The 18,929-nt window shown below is 40.8% G+C and overlaps 1 protein-coding gene across 1 annotated transcript in view; it reads right to left on the minus strand.

The window, feature by feature from the left end:
* furinb (furin (paired basic amino acid cleaving enzyme) b) overlaps nt 1-18,636 on the minus strand; it is a 92,880-nt gene extending 74,244 nt beyond the window's left edge. Inside the window, exons 1-2 of the mRNA XM_020641933.3 lie at nt 17,364-18,636; nt 10,542-10,822 (exon numbers count right to left, since the gene is read on the minus strand). Coding sequence (XP_020497589.1) covers nt 10,542-10,718 — 177 coding nt within the window. The 5' untranslated portion in view covers nt 10,719-10,822; nt 17,364-18,636. The remainder of the gene's footprint in view (nt 1-10,541; nt 10,823-17,363) is intronic.
* Between the last annotated feature and the right edge of the window lie 293 nt (nt 18,637-18,929).

Below are 18,929 nucleotides of genomic sequence, written 5' to 3' on the forward strand. Positions count from 1 at the left end.
CGGTCTGAAGCCTGACTGTGTAACGATGAAACCTTGTAGATACTTGTAGTGTTGATTGATAAAATAGTTTGACTTGATTTTTGTTAGACTTATAAATGGAAAATGAATACATTATTTCTGTAGCAGGGAACACAGCAGAGAGAGAGAGAGAGAGAGAGAGAGAGAGAGAGAGAGAGAGAGCACAGTCATGTCTTTGCTCGCAGAAAAGAAAAGTCACGCTTAATGACTGCTTCTCAACAAGACCCCCCGAGGTTAAATAAAAAAAAGACGGCATGCTGGTCCTTGATCGATGCAAAAGTCTCTTGTGGAAGAGCACAGATGTCAAATATCAGACACATGCATAGTGAAAATTCAGATTTAAAAAATAACCTTAAAATGGCCATCTCTTCTTTTGGAGTAACTGTTCAGTGAGGTGCCTCCTTGTCTTGAGTAAAGACGTGAGCTTGATGGCCTTGTTCCTTCAGAGGATGTGCTCCCATTTTTTAAAGAATTATTTTCAAACAACCAGTGATTCCAGCATGTTTCTAAAACTAAAGGCATCAAACATTTAACAACAGTTTTTGCTGGTGTTTCTTTTCAATGTCTCAAATCAAAAGAGAGAAACAGAATGACTGCAGCACAGACATTCAAGCGTAAAGGCCCCTGCTGAATATCTGTTCATAAGTCCCTTTTATTAAAACTAACTCTTTGTATTGAGCTCTGATTTACATTTCATGGGTTCTTCAAGTATTGATGTTGCTTTGACAGGTTGCACATAATAACAAGAAACCCCCTGGTGTCACTCTGGCAAACTGCAAACAGGACGTGAAATAAAAGGGAGGAATTAAATCTCGAGAAAAAAAACTAAACAAATAAAGGATATTTCACAGCCGACAGAATCTGGGCACACAGCAGAAGAAACTAATAACTTCTTGATAACTCGTCTCATGTCCTCAATAACAGTCCAATAAATGATTATGTGTGTGTACTTGTAGGCTACACCTTGCCTTTTCTCTTTCATGTTCTTTTGGAGCAGGGATAAAAAGGAGAGTTTCAGGGGCTGAATGTAATACTGGCTGCAGCACTGATCTGATCTCTCACACTTGCACCTCCGAGTAACAATTTCACCTCACCTCTAACCGCATTATTTTACCTCGAATTTGTGTTTCTCACGCCTACCCTTGTTGATACAAGCACAAATGAAATTTCCTGTAATATTTTCTCATAAGCAAGGATATGAATGTGATGTGCATGAGAAGTGAAAGCCAGAGAAGATAAACGTTATATGACTGTGCTCAGTTACCAGTGGACAAAAACATGGTTGAGCAGTGAGGTACTTTTTGCTTGCATTGCTCAAAAACTTCTGCTGTCTGGCATGCAGAATGCTTAGAGGTTATTCCCCACGTAGCATTCCCAAGGCTGACTCAAGGTCTCTGCATATTGTTCTCACTTTTTTTTTCTCCAAGCAGTGGGCAAAATAAGGGATGAGCTCCCAAAGAAACTGCAAAGAAAGGCCACCTTTTTCAGACATTCAAAATGCTCCATAGCTCTGTCGATTAATTGCTTTACAATGATTTAATTAAATTATCCAGGATGGCAATGCGTTTAAAGAGGAATTATTGTTATTATGTTCTTTTCTTGAAGTCATTCAGCTGTGTTTTAGGAAAAAAAACAAACAAATGGATTCAGTAAGAAGTAATAAAAAAAGTTCCTTCCATATTGATTAACCATAAAGCTAATTAACAGCTGCACACATTGCAGAAATGTGTTTACTTATGATTGCCTTAACAGGGTTTGGCACACACACACATTTTTCTCTGTGCAGTAACATTACTTGTAGTTGTGACAGCAGCAGCAGCAGCGGCCTCAATAGGAGTGACATTTGGAGCCGCAGCATTTACTGGGCTGTCAGTGGCAGCAGGAGATGCTGCAGTAATGGCAGTATTTTACTGTAAAAGAATGTGAAGGTTCAATTTGATTCTTGCAATTCAAAGTGTTCAATTTGATAATTGCGTAAGCCGAAGTAATCAATGCAATGAATTGCCATGATTGTAATTGATGCAATTAATCATTACCTATAGAGCAATAGGGAGGCAGTGCTTTCTTCAAGTGTTTCACAGTCATAACAGAATATCTGCAGGCAGCCTGACACAATGGTGTTCACAAAAGCCTGAACCACTGCAGCACAACATCTCTGACTGCGCGCCATGCATACTACTTTTAACCTGTTTCGTCTTGTCGCTGGCTGTTACACAAATTATTCTGCAATGTACACCCGAGTGCTTCATGCACAGTGCAGGGAAACACTATGCGTGTGACAGTCTTCTTCTCACACACACATATATACCACCTCAAATCAACAAAATCAACTAAGCCCCCTGAAATGATCATGCAGGGGAACACAAGTCAGACAAAGTAACTCAACAGCAGGATTAGACTCATTATGAAAGTCATTGTTCTGAGGCCCTTTTATTGAATAGCATGACAGTGAGCTCTAAATAACAGGTTAAAGGTTATTCACAACAAATCTCTTGGGTAAATTGAAAAAAAAAAAAAAGAAATCTAATGAAAAAAGATAGAGTGTCATGAAGTGTGACAATCTGATATTGGCCTTGTTGTATTCTTAATCAAAACAGATCCAAAAAAATAAAAAAATAAAAATAGTCAAGAAGCCCAGCTAGCCCAAGTGCAAAATACTTCTTTCTAGTGATAACCAGAGTTATATATGCAGTGCTTTTACTCTCTTTATAATACCCCAAGGTAGGACTGGGTATTTCCCTCAACCTCACGATCCAATATGCATCACGATACAGAAGCCACGACAAGATACATAAAGTGATAAACACTGATTTTGGATAATGACCATGTCATACAAAGAATTCACTACAACAGCCGTTCTTTGTTGTTCAGAATAACAGCAGAGACGTAAGGATCCTACAACTTAAAACACTTCAAATGTTTTAATCCCAGAGCTATGACTATGGTGTTATTTTGAACTGCACCATAGGTAATAATAATAATATTTGTAATGCAGAAATGACATCAAGCACATTAATGCTGTATAGTTTTCTAATATTCCTGGTTTGTATGATTGTATGAAATTAAATAACATCAGAGAGGTTATGAAATGGTTAAGACTTGTCCAAGGCCTTTTGGACCATTTAAACCATTAACGTACCGTTTATGTACCATTGGACAAAACTATCATCACAGCATCGCAGTCATATCCACTCTGTAACATCTGCAGCGATGTGTTTGCAAGGAGTACATGATACATGATATATATTGGCATATGTTTTTTTTGAGCACAGTCCTACCCCAAGGGCCAACCACTGCCTTCTTGTGGATGCTGGCATTAATGTGTAAATGCACATGAATGAATGAATGAATGAACGAACTGATGTACAAGCAAACAACAAACTGCTTGTTTTTTCTCAAACTGTGCCTGCACCTCACAAATACGTTTCCATCTAGTCACAGTATAGAAATACTGCAGCGAAGATGAACAACCCAAACCACTACAGCTGCTTTTTGCGGCTGAATCGTATTGTATCTGCACTTTTTTTCCTGCGAACAAAAGTCGATGCTGCTCAAAAGGGAAAGTTCTATCGCAAAGCCATCCTGAGTTTATTAATGTGTGTAGTGTTCAAAAAAAAAAAAAGAGAGAAAGTGAGTGAAGCCAGACAAAGCACACGCATGGCTGGTTCCATATCTCAGACAAACAGAGAGCAGCCTGATAGCCCTTATCCTGTTCCACACACATGATCCATACGGCCTGGTCCTTCAGCCTATAATGCAAAAAAAACCCTCTTAAAGATGGGCTGTTGGTAGCACGTGAAGCTGGGGTCTGAGTTTTGTAAATAAAATAAATGAAGCATTTTTTCTTGTATTAAAAAAAGTTCTGAGTACCTCTAGAGTCATGATTTTTTGTGGGTCTCTGGAACAGTGCCACTCATTTTCTAGGAGACAATTTTAGAAACAGCTAAAAGGTCCGTGGCTGCAGGCTCCATATAATGAAGTGGTGCATCGAAATGAGACAGCTCGGGGATTAGGAAGTACTCTTCCCTCAGATCAGAAAACAATGAAGGAAAGTGGAGGCTAGATGATGAAGAAAAAGGAAAGTGGGGATCAAAAGCCCAGAGGAGGAGAGAGGAAATAGGGAAACTGCCTGGAGACCAGACCTGCAAACCACCTGCAAATATTGGAAGTTTTAAGAGAGGATGAGATTAAAAAGGATAGGAGGTAAAAATGGCTTAGAGCCATAGAGGGAGACGAAAAGATTGCAGTGGACCCAGTGGACTTTGTGGGATATTGTGATAGCAAAATGGTGATGCAGGAACAAAAACAACCCTCATATACTTAAAAAATGAAGTCAAGCGAAGAAAGAGAAGTCTGGCCTCTGTTAGGAGGCTCATCTACATTTTCTAATTAAGCACAAACACCAGAAGGATGAGGAGTTTTTTTTAAATGCCAAATGGCCTTAAGATCCCAGAAAACACATGGTGTTGTACTGCCAAAAAATAAAATCACCCCTCCCCCCCGACCAAGCAATTGACTAATATTATCATATTATTATTATTATTAGTTTTCTCCATGGTAACTCTAATGCCAGAACAGGCTGTGGTTTGGTGTGCCAGTGGGCAGACAGTAACAGTATGGCTTTAAGGCAATGAGTAGGAGCAGAGGGTTACACCAAATCTAGAGATAACTACCTAACCATCACAAAATATAATGTGTATGCATTATGCATACATGCACACAGGAAAAGAGTGAGAGAGAAAAAAAGGCATGCAGCTACCAAACGCAGAGGAAAAAGACCAACACAAGGTTAAATAATTTCTAACTATCCAATAAAAGACAGACGTTACAACTTGTGTACAATATTTCAACACTACTCAATTATTTTCCTTGAAAAGACTTCAGAATGAGGCAGCAGCTGGATGTGAAGAAACAGCTGTGGCTCGCAAAATAAGAAAAGAGAACTTTTCTTATAAATTCTCACGGGATGCAGCAATCGACATTTCATGCTTTTTTTTTTTCCTTCTATTGTTCCAACAACAAAGTAATAAATTACAGACCAAAGATTCTTCTGACTACAATCAGGTTCACTGCCATTTTAATTTCACAATCTAATTAAAAACCCAGATTTAGATTCCATTGTGCATCCTGGTGCTGCTAGAATTGGATTTGTCTCCATTAAACAGGTCTATTGATTAAAAAATGACTGAGCCACATCAAATAGTGCTTTTTAGTCAATGTTTACTATAATTCTAATAAAACAGTTTTATCATTTCTATCATGTTTCTATTCATTTCTCCACAGAATTACAATCTCAATCCGTTTGACTTTGTGAGGATCATAACCTTAAAGTTTAAGGGGGAAAGGAGCAGGCGTGGAGGGAGGCTAGAGATCCAAAAAAAAGGGAGGAAAGAAAGATAAAAGAAGATTTATAGGGCAGAAAATGGAAGGTCTTGGGGCTCTCATCTTGAAAATTGTTGGTGTTTTATCATGCAGCTTAATGATGTTTGGTGGGGAATGGTGCTGCACGAGTAGAATTGAATATGGGCAATGTTTGCAAATCAATCTGCATACATTTTAGTATTCTGGATTAAGAAAAAATACACTTTCAGTATATATCACAGAACAAGATGAAGCTATAGATGCACTTTTCGGCTTAAGCCTAGAGCAAACACTTGATGGTAAATGTGCTGTAGTGTTAGGTTCCTTATTATTACCCTGCTGCTTCATATGTCGGTTTATTCTCGCAGATGACGTCAAACCCAGCTCCAGTATTATCCACTGCATGAATTAACAGCTCATTTTAGAGCCCTCTAAGAACATTTTTTGTAACAATGTTGATTTTTTTTTTTTACCATCATGTCTATTTAGATGACAAATATGACACCAATATATGATACAGTTAAGTCAAACGGTTTCATTAATTTGTTTTTAATGGCTTGTATTCCATGCTAAGTAAGTACATTTATTCATTAATGTTAATGCTTGTTTACATGAGGGATTAGACAATTTGAAAAAAAGTACTATAAATATTCATGACAAACGTTTAGGAAGACAGACAATTATTCTGATATTGACTTGGGACCACAGTAGCCTATAGAGCCTTCAGATTCTGCAGCGATATGAGTGTAACTCTGTCTTTGAGTAATCTCCTGGTAACATTATTATATATTAGCACATCTGCAGACACTTTCCATCAAGATCTGTTAATGCCAACGGCAAGACTTTGCTGCTTTTACTCTGTGAGACTTCCTTAAATTTCCCTGTAAAAAGTCCTTGGGGAAATAGAAAACAGCCAATACTGCAGTTGCAGACATCGCCTGTCTCCGTGCTGCAGAACAGTCTAGTATGGCTTTAGTGCTGAAGTCTGACGATAGCAACATCTACGGAGAAAACTATACAGGCAGACAGTGAGATGAAGACAGAGGACAATACTCTGATGTTCCATTAAAGCAATGATTACACCTAATTACATTTGAAAAAATCAGCAAGCTTAAGAAAAAAAGCTGACACACACACACACGCAAACAAAAAAACACACACACACGGATACGCAAAGGAACATTAACACTTCGTCACTGCACTCAGGGCAAATGGAAGTGGAATGAAAGCATGACACTATATGATAAAAGTCATCCAGACAGTGCTCTCTTTACAACTGTACAGAATATAATCAGACTCTCCACGTCTCCACAAAACGACCTGCCCATGTACATTCTTAAAAGAATCAGTGTCATTTCTATAGCAGTATAATAACACTAACTCAATCCTGCAGTGCTGGGACCATCTCACACCGAGTAAGTAGACCAGAGAGGGAGGAAGAGAGAGCGAGAATTTCATGTATTTATTTTGTTACATTTCATGCCAATACAGCTCATTTGGATTGAATTGAATCCACACAGATAAAAAGAAAGAGAGAGAGAGCGAGAGAGAGAGAGAGAGAGAGAGAGAACTGGCCAGCAGGTGTGTGCATCACACATTTGGCAGGGCTCTATGTGCAGCAGAGTAATGAACAATGGCAGTTGAGCACATTACGTTGTACCTAACACAGAGCGGGTATCTGTGTGTGTGTGTGTGTGTGTGTGTGTGTGTGTGTGTGTGTGTGTGTGTGTGTGTGTGTGTGTGTGTGTGTGTGTGTGTGTGTGTGTGTGTGTGTGTGTGTGTGTGTGTGTGTGTGTGTGTATTTTGGGCTGTGATGGTATGAAAAACAAGAGAATTTTCAGCAGTATAATTGAATTTTGAAGGAATGCATACCGGTAGTTAAATTAGCTAGTGCAACGGGACTGCAATCTAACATTTTCCCATTTACTTGTGAATGACCTGTTGCCCATGCAGCACAGGGGAAGTGTGCTCCTGCAGCTTGTAAAAAGGGGCCACGGCTGCTGGAGAAGACAGTGGGAAGCATACATGTTGGCTTTCCATCAGATTAAACTATAGCTGCATTTTTGAATCATTGATAGAAAGACATGAGGCAGATGGAGAGATATAGTCAAAGAAATAGAAAGACATGGACTAAGAGAGGCACTGGCATTAGATGTCTAATCCGCACAGCGGGTTGATTCGGTGTGTCAACACCCACAGAGCCTGCCGGTCCTCATAAAAACAATGATTCTGACTCTGCTCAGCAAGAAAACAACATGACATTTAGGACTAAACCCTGATATCACACCCCCCATGCAGCAACAAAAGCATTATTGAAAAACAAAAGAAAGCACTGCTTAAAAGATAACGACCAAACCAACGTAAAAACAACCTGTGACAATTTGTAAAATCTTGATGACATTTATAGTTTAATCCTTGTTCTGAACCACACACACACACACACACACACACACACACACACACACACACACACACACACACACACACACACACACACACACACACACACACACACACACACACACCTGTGCAAAGTCAAAGAAAAAGCAAGCTCAAATAAAGAGGGAATCTGCCAATGCATAAAACTCGATAATGAGGCATCTCTGAGCACTGAACAAATCATCTGATGATTCTATAATCACGAGTGATAAAAATTCCATTACCTGCAAAAATACATCAGCCTATTTGCCTTCTTTAAGTGCCCTGTAACAACCTACAGTGATAGAAAAAATGACTAGTAGGTTGTTCCCCATGCACAGCCTCACCTAACCCATACCTTTACATAGGCCTCACTGTGCTGTCAGGGCACAAACAGCACATCACCTGTACATCGTCCTTTTCCCATAGCAAACACTCGGGGACTAAACTTATTTGTGTCCTCCTTTAACACAATGACTGAAGATTTTACGCCCACACAATCGAATTCCAGACAGTGGATAATACTAAATGTCACCCTTCCAGCCATCCAATGCTTATGGGCTTTGGTTCATAATATCATACTCCATTAGCTAGCTTCCTTTTTTTTTGTACTTCCTCCCACACGGCCTCAGAGGCGACTTGCTTTCACCACATCATGTCTCACTTCTAATCTTTTCTTATTTTGTTCCAATGGGAAAATGTCAATTACCACAATTCTTTTTAACCTACCTTTTTAACATCCACCTTCACCCTCTCTACACTAGCAAACATATATATGAATAATATAGAAAAATATATAATCGCTGCTGGAATATTTTCCTCTCACATCAAAACTTCAAAAAGAAGCTCCACTCGAGCATGTCTTCAGGGTGAAACCCACATCTGTAAAGGTGACAGACATCTTGTGGGCTGTGGTGTCAGGCACCTTGAACCGTGGAGAGTGACTGTGGGTTGCTTGGGATGATGTAAAAAAAAAAAAAAAAAGGTAGTGTTTTAAGCACCACAATATGCAATGTGGCTACCCTCCTCTTTCACGCTCTGGGACCCAGAGTTAACTTAATGTCACTTCTCGCATACTCTAAAACAACAAGCTACCATATGGCATCATACTTCCAGTAACAGACAGCCATCTCAGAGGCTTGTGCCTGTGGCTAACTCTGGCTCTACCCCTCTGATGAAATCACTGATTAGCAGAGGAGAAAAAACATGAAGCTTTAGTTCTTCCCATTAATCTAGTGGTTTGTCGCAGAGAGACGAGGCTGGAGACGTCTCTATGCTTTGGTGAAATTAGGGAAGGAGAGATAAACAGAAGGAAGACAGCCAAGTTGTTTTTGGAGAGTGATCACAAACAGTGGATATGAAAGAAAGAAAAATGGCTTTGCACAGAAGAACACTTTTTTTTGTGCTCCTAAGTGATGTCTCCTGGGTGATTGTTGGAATTTGTAAGTGTGTTCATAAGTGAGGAGAATATTGAACATTTCATTTGATCAAAATCGCTAAGACTTGAGATTGATTCACCATCCACAAATTTACTGAAGCAGATAAGAGTACACATCAGTTAGGGGCCATTACACTTCTTGCACGCTTTCTTTTCTAGCTGGTACAATAGTTTGAGGCAGTTGGAACAGCAGAAAATGTCCAGATCGATACTAAAACAACTCCAAATTCAAGCAGAATGGAAGTTTCTAAGAGCAGCATTTCGGAGGCCCGTGGATATATAATATTTTACATCATCGGGCTGGACAGTAAAGTGCATTTACTAATGCCACACATCTAATCTGTTCCACATTGGCATAAAGCATGTGACAACTGTTCACTACGATAAGAGGGAGACTAACAACATGTGGCTTTGCACTCCAGACAAAGCTTAATCTCTGACATATTAAGAAAGCAAAGATAAGCCTGAAATTAATTCTGAAAAACCTTTCTTTTAGAAAATCCTCTTTATTCAGGGTGGGGAGAAGTGTGGTAGGAATATGCAGAACCTCCTACACATATTCCTGAGGAGTAATCCAGAAGGCTGTTCACTGGTGTGTGTAGCACTCAGGCAGCTCCACAAAGACGCATGCAAATGAAGTTAAGTCTCAAGTGAAGAAACGGGGGGGAGAGAGGGGACCAAGCAGTGATTCGCTGCAACCGCTGAACACAAATATGGAAAAAGCTTAGCCTGGAAAGCAGTTTGATATTCAAGGGACCTAACACTGAGAGGACAATAAGTCACTACCACTTCTTCCTCTCCCCGCCCATTCTTCACCTCAGTTCACTGTTGTTTATTCTTCTTCACAAACACCAACAGTAACACAACAGCTTTCGCTTAATTAAAAAGACGTCTCAAAAACAGGAGCTATAGTGGGAGCTATAAAATCTAACTAGCTCCATTACTATAAAATATAACAACCTTCCTTGAGACCCCAAAATAACAGCCTTATTATTCCAGTCTATTCCTAACACTACTCTGTAAACACAAGTGTCTGCCAGTGTATTAGGAAGCCATGCATGCCCCACTTAAGCTACAAGAAGTGGAGGAGGCCACACTTTTCGCAATCCGCTACACAAACAGGATCGCCTGGAGGTGTTATGATAGGCTCTCTGATGCTCTGCTTTGATGTACAACAGTTTTGTAACATTGAAATTCACCTACAAGACGCAGCTTTCTCTGGTTCCAGCCCCTCATGGGGTTATTTAGGTAGATATCAAAGGAGACACAGTTTTAGTAACAAACATGTACATTTATGTAGACTTACATTGCCGAGGTTGATGAATCCATGTTCTCTGGCGATGCGGCCCGCCTCCTCTGGCCCCCCCTCGATCTGGACAGCCCAAGCATTGGTGTAGACTTTGGCAGCATCAATCCACTTCAGCTCTGTTGTCAGGAGGACAAGGACTGCCCATAAGTGCAGCAGGACCACCCTGGCATCCATGAAAAGGACAACGCTTCTCTGGGCGGCCTATCTGTCCGTCAGTTGCTGCTTCCCAGTCCAGAGTGGGGCGGCGCTACCTCACAGCAGCGAAGTGGAACAGTGGCCTAGAGATGAAAGAAAGGACAGAGGCGGTTCTGAACACAAACATGGCCTTCTTAACTGGGTCATTCTTGGGCCTGAATTACCTACTGCAGATACTATTCTATAAAAAAAGAAGATGAAGAAGAAGAAGAAGCCCAAAACTGCAGCAAAATATAAACAGCACCACCCACAGCGTTAGCATGCATCATACTTTGCTCACTGTCATCTGTCAAACCAGAGAGAGAAAAAAAAACAGTTCATAAATGTGCTAAGCATAAATATCAGGTCAAAACAGACAGGGGCTCTGCCAGAATCTGAACTATATTTTCCAACCTCCCTCATCTTAGTCAGACCTGGGATGGTAATGTGTGATAATGATATGCACAAGGCATGTTCTGCAGTTCAGGACGAGCTGAAGCAAGCCATTACATAGCGACATATACTAAAGGAAGAACATCTGAGGAGAGTATCTCACAGACTCTTCTCTTATTTTTTGGGATATTCCAGTGTTTTACTTCAACCAACTGCTTATTAGGTCTGAAAATGTTCTGAATCTATTATTCTAAATGAACAGTAAAATAACAAGCAGGGTAAAAAGGACCTTTATTCTAGCAGAGGTTCAAAACGATTCTCAGACTGGTACATTTGGCTGGCTTTTCATTTGCAGCTCTTTTGAGTCCGAGTAAAGGAGCCGGTAAGTCACACATAAAAAGGAAAGCTTTTTGGTCGGTAAACTGACTCTGAGTGAGAAAAAGATGATAAGGTGTGGGAATCTGCTAAGTTTATCTGTTCATCCTTAAAGAAAGATGAAGAGGACGGAGCTTTAGTGGGTCTAAATGCCTGTCCAGTCCACCAAGCTGGTATCAGCAGCGGGCTTAATTATGCACTGATGTGAGAGGAATAAGAAGCAGATTTAGAGTCTAATCTGATGCTTTTATTTTAATTCAACACGTTTAAGTGTGCTGTATTTACTCTCCCCTGACAATAATGGGAAGTTGGTGAGTCAGTCCAGCACTTTAGTCTCCAGGGATCCCATCAGGCTGGAGTTAGCTCTAAAATAAGTCAGTACCAATGAGCAATGAAAGTGACTGAGGACATCCATTCTACTTAAAAAGATTATTATTCTGACACCTAAAGAAGTGTCATGCTCTGATCCTACATCATACTGGCAGCTGTGCTCACAAGACAACTCATATGTTTCGAAATTGTCATGATCTTCGCTCAGCAGTTTTGGGGTTCTAAGAAGATAACCCCTTTTGGTTGTCTAATAAACTAATGCTTTTTTTCCCCCCTCTATGGCCGACCACCCATAGGACAAATTAACATTTTTATCCCCACTCCCTTCAGGCTCAGAGAAAAGCAAAATCAGCAGAATGGTGTTCATTCTGTCAAACTGTTTCAGACTGTGCAGGGTAATGAACATTGGAGGCTATAGACGCTGCTATGGGGCCTTAGACTTTCAGTCTCGTTAATGGATTTTAGGAAACAATGGAAGCCGATTTCTCCTGCAAGGTAAGGAAAACCTGCGGCGGTGCAGAATGTTTCACAGACTGGCTGAGGGTTCACACTTCACACAAGCATTAAAGGTGAAAGAAGAAAACATTTCTATATCCGCATTGTTTCCAATTAAGAAGGAGGTACTGTGGCAGGAGGTTGCAGGGTAAAAAGGTCTATGGACCTCCAAACACCACTGCAATAGCAGACACACATGAATACTCACAAACAGCACATACTCAGAAACAGTTTAGCGATATGATATACGGGTTGTGTTGGCAATAGAGGAAGAAATTCAAACATTACCAATGTGATAGCTGATCTAGTCTTGTTATTGTGCGTTTTGAGCAAGTAAAGTGATTGGATAAATGATATATCATGAGCACTGATAAAGAAAGCAACTTTTAAATAGATGTATCACTTGACTTCACGCCTGACTATCATTAAATAAAAGTTACAACTGGTCTTTAGTTGATCAAGCTGGGACCACAGAATCACTCAGCCCACAAAAGCTGCTGTCAACAGAATCTTATTACACTGTTTGCATGATGAACATAAATACAGGTAAATGTACACCATACTAAGCAGCTGGTACAAACATACACAAAGTAATGAGAGTGCAGGGAAACGTTTGTGATGCTTGGCAGAATTCAGGAATTATTCAAAAGTCCTAAAATTCAAAGTGGAGCTGCTGGACTGAGTAAGAGCACAGCGGTGGTTATCTTCAGCACTAAGCCTGGGGTCTCCTGCCCATGACCAAATCACATCCATGCTGGTACTTAGAATATTTTTTCCAATAATTTTTTAAGGGGATTGTGCACAGATTGTTATTTTATTTTTTTTACGTTGGAAAGGAACACTCTGGCTGTTTCCCAAACATAGAACTATGTGGAGAAATATTTAGCATGTTTAGAAATTACATTTAACTTGAGAATCCCAGTCTGGTAATCGTTGATGCTCTACTTCATGTGAAGCAGTCATTGCTGAGAATACTGTAAAGTAAACTGTAAATTTACTTGTGCTGGACAGATTTTTACTACTTTACCCCCAAATATGAAACAAGGGATAGAAGGTTTCTAGAAAACACATATTGATATCAATATTTGTGATAGGCCCATATCATAAAATAAGCCTTCTGATATTTCAGTCAGGCTTTAATAATAACCTATAGCTGTACAATAGGACTCAAACATGTCAGCCTTTAAATACTTTTGGGGAACAGGGCTGAGGTTTGTTGCAACTGCTTAATATTGGATTGTGTTAAACTTCTCACAAGGGAAAAAAATCTCCTTTTGGCGAGCCATCTATATTGATTTTCCACACTGAATACGGGTGCTGTCAATTTAACTAGCTTGTTCTTGCAGACTTGGAAAATTAAACCAATTAGAAAAATACCTTCATGTTGTCAGTGGGTATTTTGCAATGTAACAATGTGCTTGGTTTGCAGGAAAGCGTTTGATTTTGCCTTCATTTCTCCAAAAAAAAAAAAAAAATCAATATGAGAATTGAATATTCAAGGAGAAGCTTACTGATGAATCTGTGGCTATATGATACATTTAGGAGTGGGTGTGATAGGAGCGCAGCAGGAGAGGTGGTGGAAACATGACCAGGGGCTGTCACTCTTCCTGTGGAGCAATTCTTCTAAGCTCATTAGATGCTGCACTTGAGTCTCAAAAACTGGAGCATGATGTATGCTGTCACTTAGAGGGCTGAGATAGGGAGGAGTATGGGGAGGAAGAAAATGAGAAAGAGTGTGTATGTGTGGGTGTGTGTGTGTGGGGCGGTCTCTCCGCCATAGTACAGCGGTGGGGAAAATAACGAGCACATAAGAACATGACACCCAAAACACCTTGTCTGAAAACAAAGCCTAGAGTGGAGTTAAGAAGAAGCTGCTTACTCTTACATTATACATCAAAGGCCTAAAACTTCTACTTAGAAAAGGAGGAAACTTAAGAGTTTAGAATCTCGACTACAATGAAAACAAAAAAAATCAGTTGCATAACCTCTGAGGATCAGTACCACTCTCAAGTGAGTCAAAATGTAGACGAGGATACGTGACCTGCTGTATGCTAAAATAACACGACAGCCTTAAATTATTAATTTAGCACCTTCTGTTTCGCACTATTGACAGAACTCCAAGTTTAGCTCAGCATCTAGTTGTGATACGGATGGTGAGAAATTGGAATCAAAGACTCCTGCTCTTCAAAAAGCAATCTCTTAATTATGGGAAGAGGACCAGAAGCAGCATTAAAAACAGGTTGAAACCTCTGAAAACTCTCTGCCTCGACGTTCTGTCTGGAAAATTCATAATGAGCAAACCTCACCTCTGCTTCACAAACAAAAGCTCAGGTGCACTTAAGGAGCACACTCCGTCACTCAAAGTACACCAGTGGAGCTGCCCCGTGGCCAACAGGACAAGACTGTGTTGTACAGACGAACTTCAGAGTAATTCCTGTCCTGCAACGCCCACTCACTATCCCCTCAACACTGTGCTTTTATTATTGTCTTGATATCAGCTTGGAGCCCTGGGGCAACAGCCTCTACTCTGCTGGATGCTCTACTGACTCTCTTTGCTTTGAGCAACACGAGCTGTAAAGACGTGTAACAAGCGAGACAGCAGAGAACTGAGGAAGGGTTAGATAGATCTGGGGGTGGAGGGTGGTGGTGGGGTTTCAAATACAGCAATACCAACATGAATAATGTATCAGCATGTTGTCTTCTACATATCTGACAGGCTGGACTTCACTTGTATCCTAAGCTTCAGATGCATCCTGAATATAAATCTACAGGAAATATTAGCAAATATTAGCTTTTTGCAAAAAGTACATTTTATTACAGCTATAGCTCCCCAAAAAATAATAAAAGGGGGCGAGGGGGGCTTTCAACGTAAATTAAAGAACACTTTCTATGCTGCAGGAAAAAATACTTTATTCATGATGGTTTTGATTTTCATTCATCATCATTGTAAGTATTATTAATTCTAATAATTACAATAAAATATAACAAATAATTTTTCAAAAAACATAATTTTTCTTCATATCTTGTATTTGGTCGACCATGTAGCTTATTAAGAATTCTGTTTAACTCTTAAACATCTGGTTGCTGTTGACAACATGTCACAAATCACTCAATAACATATCTGAGAGATCCTTGCCAAAGATTCTAAATATAAAAATGAATTTAAGCCGAACACACGCCCCTCTTTTAAACCTAAAAGATATGAGCATTGGAATTGGTTACAAAAACACATCTGTCATAGCCTAATCAAATAGTTAACGGGAAGTTATCTCCTAGGGCCATTACTAACACTTTTGTTATCAACAGTTTAGCTGATAACATTATTTTATTATCAACATCATGACCCCGAGTCAGGCACATAAGGATAGCTCCATTTTAGCTCCAAGTTTACGCTCAGGTCCAGAGCTACCTCTTATAAAACCTCTTCGTCTGCCTGCAAAGAGTTGAAACTAAGGGAATTGGATTTGAGAGCAGAAAGTTGCCCATTTTCCTTTCCACTTGGAAAATGTGTGTGACCTGAAAAAACACTTGACCCCAGCTGCAGCAGAGAAACTGCTCAGTGAACAGCAGCAGCAGCAAGAGCCCGGGGTGATACATCAACATGTCCACTCTTGAGAAATATGATGTATCCGACTAAAAGTATATTTTTGTTAAGTTCACTTTGACTACATCTCTGACAGTATAATGGATCTGCTCTTGATAGGGATGAGCAGGCATTCTCCATTGCTAATGACAAGCATGAAAAGCTGTGACAGACCATACGCAGCACTCCAGCTCTATTTCAGGCTGCCCACCAGCCAAATCAACACCCACCATGTGCTCTGAGCTGCCCTCTCATAGAAAAAAAAAAAACAGGCTCAGGAGAGAACTGCAGCATTTGTAAAGCACCGCTGACAGCCAAGCATCCTCTCCTGAGAAGATAATTTGCACCAAGTTAGAGCGGGATTAGAAAACCAAAGACGTTGCACAGGCATCATGCGAGGGGCACTGCGAAGTGAGAGAGAGAGAGAGCGAGGACACCGTGACTGAGTAGCACTAAACCCTCATCTATCTTTGCTCCCGCAACCTACGAGCTGCGGAGATAGAAAAGCTTGATAAAATGTTGTCTAGGGCAGCAGCAATGTGTCCAGGAGGAAGAATCAATTCTCTAAGTGATGTCCCACAGAGACATCCAGCCTAGTTTTTAACAGCCATCTGAATCTTGGCATTTTTCCCCGTGTCAAACTTCCTCTCTCTGCCCTAGTTTATAGATGAGTTATATTGTTTGACAAGTTTGTCTTCCTCCTTCTTTTATTCTCCGCCGCAATCCTATTACATGCTTCTTTCAAAATGTGGAAATCGTCAACTGTTGTATTGTTAAAACCAGAACGGGTGACGAATCAAAGGAGCTTGAAAGGTGATGTCTGGGGCAAAGGGTATATGCGAACCGCTCAGCCTACAGTAGCTTCCTCTGGTGACATAAACATAACGCTGGACCAACCCTTTAAATAGCTTTGATCTCTTAACTGGCCATGGCACGATTTCAGCCGAACACAAAGGGTCCAAAAGATTAGTTCAATCGGCAGATCTTTGATGTGGTGAGGTAATCCGATTGAGGAAGAAGCTGTTTGCCTCAATAGCTGGTGACCTTGGCTTCCTCCCAGTGAGAGTTGTGCTAGATGTAAAAAAAAATAACACTGGCAACCAGACGACAAAGCAGGATGAGTTGGATCACCTCAACTTTTCCACCCTGTTGGTCCAAACTGAGCTTGCTTTGCTTGACTTAAAATAGTCACACAGATGTCATGCCAGTCGGAAGAGAATTAGTGAGTAGAAAGGTGTTAAACATATGCCTTGCCTGAGATGACTTTATGAAACATGCTTCAGCTTTGCATTTTACCACCAAAAGCCCTAGATGGGGGGGGTTATTAGACAGGGGTACACACAGATAAAAGGAAGAAAGCAAAACACATTTTCTATACAAAAAAGAGTCAGATGAGATATCCATGAGTGCAAGAAACAACAACAATAATAAGATAATAAAAAAGAAGAAAAACCATGCTGTTATCTTACCAACAATTAACTTCAGAAAGGAAGCGCTGCCAGGGAAAGCTGGATCATCATCAAGTCATGTCTCCTTCAACCAATGTGGGTCCTGGTTTAATGTATGGAGAAATCCTGTTGTCGAGACCCGGGGAAGGGTTTTCCTGACTGGGAGGACTGGTGCTAAGTGTAGGCAGCGCTGGCATGAGAGTCGTTATGGTGAAACAGCCGTCGCGCTTTCAGAAAATACTCCCATTGTTCCCACCCACTCTGCCACTTCTGCCCTGCCTGCTTTGAACACATCCAACTAAACTCTTGGATGCTTTTACAACAACGAAGACGCCAACAAGAAGCGAGACGTCATGCCTCCTCATCCTCTTTCTGCTTACCCTCCGGGCGGGCGGAGACTCCCCCTTTCTCCTGCGGCTCCACTTGCAACTTTTACATCTACCACCTGACGCTGCACACCTTCTTCTCGGTCCAGGAGATGAGTAGAAATGTCACCCGCACACACCCATCCTTCTCGTAAAGTGCTGAATTCAACTAACTCGTCTTGTGTGGAATCCGCCCCCAACTTGGCTCCACCGTCACCATGGTTATAATTTGCCTGTTAACTTCACGTATTTCGGTCTCCCGGTTACTTCAAGCAGTCTCAGTTCATTGTCGCTGCTTTTACACGAGTTGATATTACATCTTAAGCACACGAAAAGCAGAAAAAGATGAGATAACGGGCTACGTGCCTTTACACTAAAGCGGTTCACTACTGGATGGAGATGACAACAAACTGCCACAAATCCTCCTTTTCTCCAGGAAATACGTCACAATTACAGCCGACTGGAATATCTGTGTGCGCTTGATTCGCTTCACCTTGGCCGCTGACAAGGGCGGGTAACTGTTTCTATATAACAATAACCTCCAATGACCAACCAAAAAACATGAAATACAATTTTTCGCCATTGTGGTGTAAGGTTTTAACATGTAAACATTTAGCTGGTGCAATGCGTGTGTTTGTGGCATAATCTTAAAACTATAAAAACCACTAAGTATAACAACTTAAAGTAAACACATAAGTACATAATATGTGGAACCAAACCCTCGATATATGTTTTAAAGTGGCATGAAAAGAAGCTTTACCTCTCTCTAAATTATGTTTTTATGTAATTGTTTCAAGCTAATTTTATTATTATTCTCGTAACAAATAATACCGGGGCACGCCTGTACACAAAACATGCATCTTTGCTTTCCAGGCTCGTTACAATTCACTCAGCAGACACTTTCATCCAAAGCGGTGTACACCACCATTCATACACAGTGGCAGCGAGAGCAATGCAGGGTTAGGTGTCTTGCCCAAGGACACGTCGGACATGTTGCTCAGCTGGGGATCGAACCCTCGACCTTTCGGTAGAGAGGCGACGACTCTACCAACTGAGCCTTATCTGTACCGCTGTGTGCGAGCGCCATCCTGTGGCTATCACAGAAACGTACATATCCCGGTAAGACACCACTTCGTACGGTAGAGGGGGACAATTCACGTAGCTCTCACTTTGATTCTGACTCGCACGGCTGGGTCTACCCCTGCCAACCCCCCCCCCTTTA

The sequence above is a fragment of the Labrus bergylta genome, chromosome 7 (genome assembly GCF_963930695.1).
Source record: "Labrus bergylta chromosome 7, fLabBer1.1, whole genome shotgun sequence".
Classification (NCBI taxonomy): domain Eukaryota; kingdom Metazoa; phylum Chordata; class Actinopteri; order Labriformes; family Labridae; genus Labrus; species Labrus bergylta.